The 13,663-nt window shown below is 37.3% G+C and overlaps 1 protein-coding gene across 1 annotated transcript in view; it reads left to right on the top strand.

Moving 5' to 3' along the window:
* Positions 1-13,663, top strand: part of POLD3 (DNA polymerase delta 3, accessory subunit) — a 44,213-nt gene that overhangs the window by 19,700 nt on the left and 10,850 nt on the right. Inside the window, 5 exon segments of the mRNA XM_005903219.2 lie at positions 4,510-4,574; positions 4,577-4,773; positions 5,387-5,459; positions 7,516-7,681; positions 11,159-11,265. Coding sequence (XP_005903281.2) covers positions 4,510-4,574; positions 4,577-4,773; positions 5,387-5,459; positions 7,516-7,681; positions 11,159-11,265 — 608 coding nt within the window.

The raw sequence follows: 13,663 nt of genomic DNA, 5'->3' as shown, positions 1-13,663 counted from the left end.
ACCAGTTGACATGTTGTCCTTCAAAAAACTATTCCTAATTTGACATCCCTCTACCTTCCATCCAAAATCATCCAAGTTGATCTTCCACAGCCAGTATCAGATCTTATTCATCTTTTGTATCCTTCACAGCATGGGGAGGAGGTGGACTATAATGTACGTGGTTTTGGAAATTAATGGTCATGGGCTGGAGTTTTGACTTCACTGCTAATGGCCCAGTGGCTTTGGACAAGTTACTTAAACTCTTTTGGGCTTTCGTTTCATCATTTTTAAGTTGGATATAATAATGCCTACTTTGTGAGGTGGTGTGGAGGGTTCGGAGCAGATTCTCAGACATATATTGAACACCTACTACTTTGGCATGCACTAAGCAAGATAATTTGAATTAATTCAGCAAAGATCTGATGAGTACGTGTGACATGCCACATACTGTAGAGTGATTGTAACCTGATACCTGCTTATGGAACTGATGGTCTTATGGGAGGCAGTTACGGTATAGTGTGACAGTGCTACAATAGGAATAAATGTGTAGGAGGAAGTTGAGGGACCACTCATCCCTGCCTTTTTTGTTGGGGTGGAGTGAGGAGTCAAGACAGAGATGGCTTGTAGAAGGGTATGGCATCTAAGTTGAGGCTTAAAGGCCTAGAAGAAGTAGCCAGGCAGAGGGAAGTGGGAGAGGAAGGATAGGGCTGAGAGGAAACACGATGCTTATGCAGAACCACAGTAGTTTTCTATACCTGAAAACTAGAGTGAGGGGCAGGAAATAAAGATATAAGGAGTCAGACTCTATGCTTTGACTGCTAGGATAAGTTTAGGTTTTATTGCACAGGGGAGCCACTGAAGATTTTGAAGCAGATGATTGAAATGATCAGAATTGTATTACAGAAAGATCACTCTAGCTGTGATGGTGAAAGTGGATCTGAAGGAAATAATTGCACACAAGGCCACTATGAAGGAGAAATGTTGCAGTGATTCAGGGTAGAGATGATAGTCTCTGAAGTATAGAGTTGGTATTGGGAGTGGAGAGGTACATAGGTTAAAGAGTCATACCATCAATACCTGGATGGTTTGGTAGTGGTACCAAGAGAGTGTGGGACCAAGAGAGTGTGTTATGATGGAGATTGTGGGGTGCTTCATGACATTAAGGATGATGGCCATGTTTCTGGTTTGAATTGCTGGATGGGTGATGATACCATCACTAAGAATGGGGATATATGAGGAGGAGTAAGCTTTGGGAGAAGGGAAAAATGATGAATTGGGTTTGGATATGTTGAGTTTAAGTACTGGATGGGGAGTCCAAGTGGAGATGTCCAGTGCAATAGATACAGGGGTCTAGAGCTAAGGAGAGAAATAAGAGGTAAAGATAGACATTTTGGAATCAGAGAAAATAGGTAATTAATTGGGCTACAGCGGTAGATACAGTCATGCAGAGAGAATGTATAGGATGAAAGAAGAGCAGAAAGTTAAACTCTAGCCACAGTTACTGTGTAATCTTGGGCAAATTATTTAACCTTTCTGCTTCATTTTCCTAAAATGAAACTGATAATAGTATCAACCTCAGGGTTGTAGGGGCTTCTTCCCTGGTGGCTCAGACAGGAAATAGTCTACCTGCAATGCAGGAGACCCGGGTTTGATCCCTGGGTTGGGAAGATCCCCTGGAGAAAGAAATGGCAACCCTCTCCAGTATTCTTGCCTGGGAAATTCATGGACAGAGGAGCCTGGTGGGCTACAGTCCTGGGGTCACAAAAAGTTGGACACAACTGAGTGACTAACAGGGTTGTAGAGGATTAAGTGAATACATACATGTAAAGCACTTAGAACAGTGCTTAGCACACAGTAAGCACTATTTAAGTAATAGCTATTTTTTAAGGGGTGGACAGAAAAAGAGGGACCTAAGCAGAAGCAGCCAGAGATAAGGGGAAAATCACGAGTGTATGGAGTTCTAAAAACTTAAGAAGAGAGTTTCAAGAAGGAGGGACTTGTTGACAGTATCAAACCCTGTTGAGAAGTGGAATGTAATAGGAACTGAAAAGTGATGGCCTTAGTGAGAGCAGTTTCAGTGGAGCAGCCAGATTCTGGTCACCTGGGTAGATGGGGATATAAGGCAGTGGGATAGCAAATAGGGACAACTTTCTAGGAAGTTTGATGCTGAAACAGAGGAAAAAGAGAGGTGACCTGCTACAGAGGAATTGAGACTTGGGGGTAGGGGAAATGTATCCATTTTTAAAGTTGAGAATGCCTTGAACTTGTATTATTAGTAAAGAGCCATAAAAAGAAGAAATGGTTGACGATACTGGAAGAGGTGGATTAACTGATACAGTTGGGTCTATATCCAGGTGGATATAGAATTGCCAAAAATAATTTCTGTAAGTTCCATGAGAATAGGGATCGTTTATTTTGTTAACCACTGTATCCCTAAAACGGTACCTGGTAACTATTAAATAAATAATTGTTGAGTGAATTAATGGTAGACATTGACTCTTTTTTTTTTTCTTCTGCTTAAAACCTTGAATGTAATAGGCATACAAATATTTATTAGATAAATATAATTATACTGCTAAAGAGTAATTTATGTCTGGTGTCTTTTAGAGAAGGATTATAAGAAAACATAAACACCCTGATATGTTTATGTAATTTATTAGATTTCAAAAATAATCTGTATTAAAATCTAGTTTTGGCATGTCAAGCTCTAAAAATCAGTTCTATTGTATCTAGCAAGTAAGGAAACTAGAATAAAAGTGACACAAAAGTAACAAAAGTCCAAAATTAAATTTGCATAGAGACCACTAAAATAAACATGGCAAGTAGAAATGTGATAGTAGGAGACACTTTAATGAAACTTTACTTAAATACTTAAAATATCCTCAGTAGAAATGTGAAGAAAATAAACAAATAAAAAAGAAATGTGAAGAATTTATTTCCAATTAAGAAGTTTGTGTTTGGTCCTGAGAATTATGGGTCCACTGAGATCTGACTCATTGTTTCCTGTGTTTTAAGAAGTGCTATGACAGGAAGAAAGTTGATATTTTAGATTGAGCAGATTCTTCTCTCTTCAGACATGTTCCCAGTCTAACTTGGTCTCTTCCTCATTGCCAGTTCCTGGTCCTGACCCTAAGGTGTGGAAATGTAGACCAAATGGAGAAAGAGTTGTCTTGGGGCCAACTTTAGACGCTGACAATGAACTAAAACGTTGTTCTTTCCTTGTGCATGGCGGCGTTGCAGGGCCAGAGAGGAAGAATGGTGGTTGAAAGGAAATGACTTCCGCCTGTTCTTAACTCTGATGCACAAAATATTTGTGTTAATGCGAGGTTTTTCTGTGTAGACTGTAATAAATCAGTGGAAGGTTTTTGGAGCTGTGAACTCTAGCTTGGGGCTGTTCAGCCTAAAGTTACTTCAAAAATTAAATGATTTTATCCAGGTTTTTTTCCTTAGGCCAGTTAATCTCAAAGTTGTGCCTGGTTGATCTCTAAGGTAATTGCTATCATCACATAGTTTCTTAACCTCCATCTTCTCCCATCCCAAGTTGAGATGATACACTAAAGAAGGGAGAGAATCCAGAAGACTCACTTTCAGTATCTTAAATAATCTCTCTTTGAATCTTTGTATGCACCAGGTCTTGTACTAGGTACCGGAAATACAAAGGATGAATAATATACTCACCCTCAAGGAGCTCTCACCTATCCTCAATAAGCAAAAGACTGAGGGAAATAAAATGTTGTTCTTTGTCAGGAAATGTTGGAAAACTTTGCTTTAAGTACAACCATTTGAGAAGGATGGATCAGTTACCCATTTACAACATAGAACACTATATTTTGGATTTTTGTGAAACAGGCACATCTACAATGATTACAGAGGAAGAGATGAATGTTCCCTTTAATATGGCATGCAAAGTGTGCCAAATTTTTCACTTGGCTATGGGCAGACTTCTCTGGTGCTGTTAGTTGAGATTATTATAAATTATTAACAAATGACTATAAAGGACCACAGGTTACAGGAGCTAGTGGCTGTGTTCCCAGCTTATTCCGTGTTCTAAAGCATGATCCATTCTGGTCAGGAGAGTTGCCAGGAAATTTGTTAATATTTAAAGCTTTAATTTTGAGTTAGTCAATATTTATGGTATATCTAGCCCTATAAGGTAGAGGTCTTTAAAAATAAGAGATAACCATTTGGTTTACCACAGTTGGTGAAATTACTAATATTTTCGTATTGTTTGGTATATTCTTACTATTTTGAATTAGGGTGCTTTTTTCAAAAAAGCAAAAATACCCATACAGTTTGGTAGAAGACACCTGTTTTCAGTCTTAGTTTTATTACCAACAAGATGTATAATCTAGGACTTCACTCACCTCTCTCCAGTACTTGTTGCACAAACTTATTTCTAAAATCCATTTTAATTGTAAAATTTCCTAATTTTATAGTATTAGGGTTAGAAAGCATTGTGTAGAAGAAGCAAGAGTTTGAAAGGAAGGTTTGATGTGGACAGTTAATTTAATGTGACATTTCTGTCCTCAGGTTTAGTGCCATCCAATGTGCAGCTGCAGTTCCTAGAGCTCCTGCCGAATCCTCCTCTTCTGAAAAGCTGAGCAGTCAGATCCTCCGGTATCACCCGAGACGCAAGCCAGCGATGAGCTGACGACCAATGGTCACGGCCCACCTGTCCCCAAACAGAGTTCCCAGCAGCCCAAAGGAATCATGGGCATGTTTGCTTCTAAAGCTGCTTCTAAAGCCCAAGATGCCAATAAGGAAACCAAAACAGAGGCTAAAGAAATAATGAATGTAAGTCTTCTCTCAGCTCAGAATGGGGAACTAGAAAGCATTTGATAATTCCAGTGGTTGTGGTTTAATTATATAAGGTTCTGATATTTAGTTCTAGTTTTTTCTACTTTGGTGTAGGTCGTTTAATTCTTGGGCCGATAGTTTGATCTTTGTTTAAATCCTCATTTTCCGTTCTGTGAGGGAGAGGTCATCTTGTTAAGTAATTTGGATGTCATATTGTTGTTAAGTGGTGGAACCAGAATGCAGTTCCACTTACGGTGATTACAAATGTAATGTTCTGAAGGTTTTTCCCCGTTTTGTACCATACTGCCTCTGATCTGTTTTAATTCTGTCAAAGTAAGTAGTTTTTAAATATAATAAAAAAATGTTTAGACACATTCATGGATAATAATTTTATAAAAACTATGAGAAACTAAGCTTTGGAGATGAATACCAAACGCTATGTGGTCTGGCTTTGTTCTTATACCTAGTATGTACGCACTCTGGCATGGTAATATAGAGGCTCTATGATCACGACAGTGTGTTCTACTATTGACATTTTTTACTGTTTCTTGAAGAACAGCCTAAACACAGAAAAAAAAATCATTTGTGTTTTCTTTTGCTTTGCTTTCAGGCATCTTCGGTAGGCCCCAAGGCACCAGGGAAGGGGAATGTCATAAGCAATTTTTTTGGAAAAGCTGCTATGAGTAAGCATGTTCTTAGGTTCCTTTGACTAATACGTGAATGTTAATATAATAACCTTTTATCGGAGGTGAAGGCCACCTTGTACAGTTTTTACCCATCTAACACACTACTCTGTGGTTTTCCTACATCCTGACATAAATTTGCAGTCTACAAACCTGTGTATTGATGAACATAACCGACTGGAACAGTGGATTTTACTGGTGAGCTGGGTTTGGTTGAGATCTCCTGAAGGATAGTTTACTTATTTCTGATTTTACTTCCTGCCTTGGAAAGAGAATTAAATAATAGGGTTCTTGAAAATGAGTGATTAAAGTAAAAGGGAAGTTGCTTGGTTAAACAGTGTACTGTTAATATCTTGGATGCTTTGTCGGTTTGCCTGGTATGACCATTCTGTTTCCTAAGGGGCTGCAAAAACAAATTTTTTGCCTTTCTTATTTTTGCAGATTACTTACAGTAATGAACTAGACCTCGGTTTGAATTAAGAGGGCCCAGGTAGTAATGACCATTTATAAATATTTACATTTTGAGAAAGCAGATCTCCTTTATTTAAAAATATATATTTGGGTGAGAATTCTTTCAAATAAAAAGAACCAATAATCACATATTTCCGTACTTCTCATATCAAATACACATCCCCTGAGGGTATGTGGCCAGAATACCAGGAAGAATGCAGGAGTTGAAGGGTAATTATGGCACACTTCTTGGAGCATAATGCTTTACAAAGATTTTGTGGGAAGCAATTTTGTTACATGCCTATGCAAGCAAAATTAGTCAGAAATCTGCTTTTCTGTGATGGTCAAAATGGTAGTTAGGGGATAGATTGGGGTAATAGTTTTTTTATTTCCCATAAAAGCTATCATAAAACATTTTTATATTCTGAAAAAAATAATGAAAATTTGCTACTTTCAGGTTACTGGGAAAGCATGATTGTATTATTTCAGGCCCAATGCATAAGGCCAATGCAGGAGATACAAGTGATGTGGGTTTGATCCCTGGGTCAGGAAGATTCCTTTGGGGAGGAAATGGAAACCCATTCCATTATTCTTGCCTGGAAAATCCCATGGATAGAGGAGCATGGCGGGCTACAGTCCATGGGGTTGCACAGAGTCAGACATGACTGAGCACATGTACACACAGTGCATAAGGAGGGCTTCCTCCTCCTGTGAAAACGTATCATGCTAAGGTCTATCATCTTATGAATGGGTAGACAATATGTGACAGATGGAATACTTTTCAGCTATAAAAAGCAATGAAGTACTGAGACATGCTACAAAATAGATGAACCTTGAAAATGGCAAAATGAAAGACGCTGAACACAAAAGGCCACATGTTATATGATTCCATTTATACAAAAGGTTCAGAATAGGCAAACCTAGAGAGACAGAGAGGTTGTTAAGGGATGGTTTGTGGAGTACAGGATTTCTTTTAGAGGTGATGAAATGTTCTAAAATTGGATAGTGGTGTTGGAATTAAGCACTGAATTGTACAGTTTATAAGGGTAAATTTTATGATACATGAATTCTGTCTCAGTAACAAACACCTTAATGTTTTATATATTTTTAAAAATTGCAGCATTGGTGACAGATTAGGAAGTCGTCATCTGTTATCTTTCTTTGCTTAAAAAGGTTTTTCATATTTTTTTCAGTATAAAAAGGAGATGCTTTTCTGCTGTCATAATTCATAAGCTGCATATTCTTGGGAAACATCTTTAATCCCTCTGACTCTTAATTTCCTCATAACAAATGAGAATGTTGGTACTTCATAAATTTGTATTCATTTTTTTCTAAGTCCTACTTTTACTATCATTTGGCCTGGGGGCTATGATATAATGAGGGATTAGCAGGAGGCAGAAATGAAAACAGTTTCAACTAGAGTGGTAGTTGGAAAGGAGAAATGTTCTCTTGACTAGACCATGAGCTCTGTTAGGACGGGGACTGTTTTTCATCCCTTTAGCCCATGTTCCTAATATATTACCTGGCACTTAGTAAACTGTCAAAGGAATGATAAATTAATATTGCACGACGGGGTTATATATCATCTGCTATACTTTATTTATAGATAAACTTAAAGTCAATTTGGATTCAGAACAAGAAGTGAAAGAAGAAAAAAAAGTGGAGCAACCTCCTCTGTCTGTCACTGAACCAAAGCTGGCAGACCCTGTGGACCTGAAGAAATCTAGCAAAAAAGCAGAGCCTGTTAGGATGCAACAGAAAGAAAAAAAAAGGTAGGAAAATTTTGTTGCTTGTGAGGGAAGAGTGTCTCTGCTGGGGGTGAAAAGGTCTGGGCTTATTGACAGGCAGGCAGTTTTCAGTTGAGTACTAAATCCTACTTAATGCCTTAGGGATACAGCTGTATAACCAAAATTGAGAGAGACGCTCCATAGCTTATCTAGTGAAGCAGAACTTGAATCAACCAGTTCGGGTGATGTAGAGCCCAAAGCCAGTTTTTTGGGGCCTCATTGATCTAAATTGATTGTCTTCTTTACTTCAGTTTATACTTGTGGGCATGGCGTAAGTGTGCCTGAGCATATGTCTCTGTGGCTGTTTTTCACCTTAGATTGCCAGATGAGGGGTTACTGTTTCCAGTGAAATTTAAGAGAAAAAGTTCTTTGTTTTCTTTTTGTATCAATGAGTTTATTTTTCAAGTGGTAAAATGTAATTAGAAAAGAAAATAAAAAGCACACAAGCTGTTAAAAATGAATCCAGGAATTTGAGACACTACCTCATAGTTGGTAGGAACTGGTCTGTTGAAAGAAATTCTAAAGGACACTGTCAGCACTGATAGGCCCAGAAATACTTGACTTTTGTGGCAAGGTTGCGGCCACTCTATTAGAAAACATAAACAAAATGCTGAAGTTGCAGAGGGTCAAAGCTCTGTCCAGTGGGCCTCACCTCCTCAGAATCTGTGATATGGATGGGTTAAAATGTCTCCTCCCGTGAGTACAATTCTCATTGATAGTTATTGCCAGGATCACATTCAGTATTTCACCACCAAGTGGGATGTTAACTCTCTGTTTTTAACACATGGTCTTCCCTTGTGGTTCAGCTGGTAAAGAATCCGCCTGCAACGCGGGAGACCTGGGTTCGATCCCTGGGTTGGGAAGACCCCCTGGAAAAGGGAATGGCTGCCCACTCCAGTATTCTGGCCTGGAGAATTTCATGGACTATACAGTCCATGGGGTCGCAAAGAGTTGGCATTTTAATACATGAACTTTACCAGATTCAGGAAGTTCTTTTCTGTTCTTAGTTTGATGTTTTATAAAATGAGTGTTGAGTTTTGACAGATACTTCTTCTACATTTATTGAGGTGAATGTATGGTGTTTATAAATGACTGTTGAATTTTGACAGATACTTTTCCTACATTTATTGAGGTAAATGTATGGTGTTTCTGTTAATGTGGTGAATTACACTGACTAGTTCTCAAATTTTAAACCAACCTTGCATTCTTGAGATAAACCCCACTTGGTCATGATGTATTATCCTTTTTATATATTGCTAGATTTGATTTGTTAATGTTAAGAATTTTTTGCATCTATGTTTATGGGGGTATAATCAGTTATATTATCTTTGCTGGTAATGTCTTTACCAGATTTCAGTATCAAAGTTATGCTCATTTCATGTGATTAGTTAAGAGGAGTGTCTTCTTCCTCTGTTTTCCAAAAGAGTTTATGTAAGATATGTTTTGTTTTTTTTTTTCTTAAAAATTTGATAAAATTCACCAGTGGATCCAGGCTTGGAGTTTTCTTTGTGGGAAAAATTTTATTATGAATTTGATTTCTTTAAATAGAGCTATTCAAGTACATCTTTATTCTTTTGTTGTCAGTTTTGAATGTGTTTTTAAAAAAATGTATTTCATCTAAGTTAAAATTGTTCTTAATATATATAACCTTATTCTTTGAATATCTACAGAATCTGTAGGTATTGCTACAGATTTCTTCTTTCATTCCTAGTACTGGTACTATATACTTTTTATCAATCTTATAAAAGTCTTACTGATTTTATTAGTTTTCTTGAAAAATAACTTTTACCGTTTAAAATTTTCTGTTTCATTGATTTCTGCTCTTTATTATTTCCTTCTGCTTTGGGTTTATTCTTTGTCTAGCTTAAGGTAAAAAAATATATATTGATATTTGTTATATAAGAAGTATGAAAAAAAAAAAAAGTATGGTTGAAGGTAAAAACTATGTCTTGTCCTTATTTGTGTCTGTAACACACAGTAGGCCCTTGATAAATTATTGTTGATTGAATGAATAGTGTGGTGGAGTATCCAGATAGAAGAGCTAAATAATGTCAAGATGGATTTAGGTTTTTTTATTATGTCATTGTTGCTGTTCAGTTGCTAAGTCGTGTCTGACTCTGCAACCTCATGGACTGCAGCACACCAGGCTTCCCTGTCCTTCACTCTCTCCTGGAGTTTGCTCAGACTCATGTCCATTGAGTCTGTGATGCCATCCAACCATCTCATCCTCTGTCATCCCCTTCTCCTCCTGCCCTCAGTCTTTGCCAGTAGCAGTCTTTTCCAGTGAGTTGGCTCTTTGCATCAGGTGGCCAAAGTATTGGAGCTTCAGCTTCAGCATCAGTCCTTCCAATGAATATTCAGAGTTGACTTCCTTTAGGATTGACTGGTCTGGTCTCCTTGCTGTCTAAGAGACTCTCAAGAGTCCTCCAGCACCACAGTTCAAAAGCATCAATTCTTTGGCACTCAGCCTTCTTTATGGTCCAACTCTCACATCCATATGTGACTACTGGAAAAAACCATAGCTTTGACTATATGGACCTTTGTCAGCAAAGTGATGTCTCTGCTTTTTAATACGCTTTGTAGGTTTGTCATAGCTTTTCTTCCAAGGAGCAAGTGTCTTTTAATTTCATGGCTGCAGTCACTATCCACAGTGATTTTATTTTATTTTATTTTTTTTTTTTTTTTTTTTTTTCTAATTTTATTTTATTTTTAATCTTTACATAATTGTATTAGTTTTGCCAAATATCAAAATGAATCCGCCACAGGTATACATCCACAGTGATTTTAGAGTTAGAGTCACTTTAATGTTTTCTGCCTATGCCTTTATTCATGTTGTTCTTTCTTTTTAAAATTATGTCTCCCTTTTCTATCTGATAAACTGTTTAGATTTTGAAGTTTTAAAATAAGACTCATGTCACTTAACATTTATTTGTTCAGAAAAATTTATCATATTGTATTTTATAGTCAGTGGTATTTGTATCTGTTTTTCCTGCCAGAGCTTCTTAAGAACAATGGTACTTTTTTGATCTTTGCATCTGGGTGTTTAGCAAAACGTCTTTATGTAAGTAGTAGCTGCTTATTTAATGCTTATTGAATGACTGAATCAACAGTCATTCAACTGTTGCATTCATAATGCTTGTTGACTTAATGAATTATGAATGCATTCATAATGCTCGTTGAATGACTGAATCAACAGTAGGGGAAGTAAGGAATTTAAAGAAATTTTCAATAATCTGGTAAGTAGCTTACAGTGGTCTTTAGAGAGCTAGAGGAAGTTCTTATTCTGAAGTGACTTAGTTGTGTGTGGGCAGTTAGTGGAGTATCCTTTGGGTCTTTTATGACTTTTATTTTCTACCCTCTGGAATTAAGTTCATGAATTATGAAGCAAGGCCGATAGTAGCTTATGAATACTTATATTTTTATTTTGTGTAACATGCTTAAATTATTCCCAAATGGCAACAGGAGGAAGCAAATGGAGTTATCTGATGATGAGACAAAAGAAACTGAAAACATGAAGAAAAAGAGGAGAAGAATCAAACTTCCTGAGTCTGATAGCAGTGAAGATGAAGGTGGGCATTGCTAATTTTTTTATTTCAAATTTTAATTTAAAATTTTAATTTTTGGCTAGTGGGATTGTCTCAGTCAAATTGGGCTGCTATTATAAGAATACCATAGACTGGGAGGCATAAACCACAGGACTTTATTCCTTATAGTTCTGAAGGCTGAGAAGTTCAAAATCAAGGTACAAGCTGATTCAGTTCCTGGGAGAGGCTCCCTTCCTCATTTGTAGAAGAATACCTCCTTTCGTGTTATCCATGGTAGAGAAAGAAATCATCTTCTTTGTGTCTCTAATCTCATTCATTACAGTCCTGTCCTCGTTTTATCTCCCAAAGGTCCCTTTCCTGCTACTATTGATGATTTGGGCTTCAACATATAAATTTTGAGGGAACACAAATATTCGGTCCACAGAAGGGTCAGTTCTTCTTGTGATGACTTTAGCTCAAGAAGCTAAAAAGTTGCTTATTATGGGTTGCAGTGACAATAGTAATCCTAGGACTGAGAGACACAGTGTACCTGTTTCTGTTCAAAACCAACTTTTAACCTTTTAACAAGAACCATAATCTTCTGGTAATTTGTGAAAGTAGCAAACACAAAGAGAAGGAGAATAAGGATTATTATTATATTTATCATCAAGGATATTTTCTTTTTTAAAAAATAAAATGGAGCTCTTCCTTTGGGTACCTTCATGTGTGTCTTATAAAAAGTGAGATTGTAGGCATCAGGGGTAATGGTGCTGTTTTGTACCATATAAGTAAAACCACACTGAGATGAATCTGCATTGTTGTTGTGGAAAAGGAATGACACTGTGGACCCTCCTAGTTTTAAGTTGTAGACACTGCTGTAAAATAAGTACAGAGTACGGGCAAGAATCTCGCCTGGAAAATTAATGTGCCTTTTAAGAGAAGATCAAGTAGTCTAAGAGCCAATTCAAGTTTTCTTCCCAAATTATGTAAATGAAAATATATAGAAAAAGGAGGGACTTCTCTGATGGTCCACTGGTTAAGTCTGCATTCCCAGTACATGGGGCCCAGGTTCAACCCCTGGTCAGGGAACTAGATCCTACATGAAACTAAGATTCTTCATGCACGTGGCAATGAAGATCCCTTAGTGCTGCAACTAAGACCCAGTACAGCCAAGTAAATTTTTTTTTAAAAAGACCAAAGAGAAGGATTTCTGGGTTGGACTGATATGCCATATGACTTCATCTCTGAAAAGCCTGCTCTGAGAACTGGTGGTGAAAAGCTTGAGCTGCTGTGATTGATTCTCCATGAATTCATGGCATATTATTTTAGGAAATGGCCAGAACTCTCATCCAAAGGGATTCAGCATCATGTAAAGGTAGACGAAAGCAAACAAACTGAGAGATTCTTTAAGAGATTAAAGAGAAATGAATGCAAAAAAAGAAACCTGCTATGCTGTTGAAGGGCAAAGCTAAACTTGTTAAACTCCAGTCTTACCAGAAACTACTATAAGAAGCACTAAAAGTGGTAACAGAGGCAACCCAAACTGGGGGAGTGTTATCTCGAGTGAGCTGAAAAACAAATTATAGATGGCAGTCACACAAAGGAAACGAACAGACCTGAGAAACTGTACAAGCAGGTTGACTGTGCCTATGGCAGGGCTGCACCTTGGACTCCTCCCTCGACTTAGGGTTTTTGTTGACTGTGAAACAGATAGGGATTTGGTATTGTGAGCATCCCAGTGGGATGCTGAATCCTCATTCCATGTCATTTATCAAAATGATTTAACCAAGATCACAGAAAGGAAGATTTCGAAGTGTGTAGATGAAACAACCATCGAGGAACATTCTGATTGGTTAAGAGTTGAGGAAATAGAGGCAACTCTGCAGACACATAGGAAAATAACTTAGAAGGTAACTTAGGAATGTGTGCTAACTGGAGCAGTCATCCCTAATTCCAACCAGGAAAAGAACTTGAGGAAGATTCTGGATAAGTCTTTGAAATCATCAGCCTTAATATACATTAAAAAATAAACTAGATACTCTAGTATTAGTGAAGGAGTCAGCCGTAATACTGTGATTGATTGAACACTCTTTACATACTTCTGAAATACTCTCTGTAGTTCTAATCCTTAGCTCACAAAAATGATACTCTTAAGTGACTAGAAATAAGAGTGGGGTTATTTAGTCTGGAAGGGAGAAGAAATGTGAAAGAGGTGGGCAACCCATTATAACATGATACAGAGCAGAGGCACTCAGATTTTTTTTATCTGGGAAAGATAATTTTTGGCATTTGACTAAATTTATAAACTATTGCCATTTTATTCCTAAATTTCTTCTTTGTCTCAGAGCCAATGGGATTTTACTTTAAACCTTCATACAGTCTCTAACCTGCTATTGCTTTATTTCTGCTATGCTGAATATGTGCTGTCAGTTCAGTAAGCTAT

This window comes from Bos mutus, chromosome 15 (genome assembly GCF_027580195.1).
Source record: "Bos mutus isolate GX-2022 chromosome 15, NWIPB_WYAK_1.1, whole genome shotgun sequence".
Classification (NCBI taxonomy): Eukaryota; Metazoa; Chordata; class Mammalia; order Artiodactyla; family Bovidae; genus Bos; species Bos mutus.
Note: the sequence above shows the minus strand (reverse complement) of the source record. Positions and strands in the feature narration are given on the sequence as shown.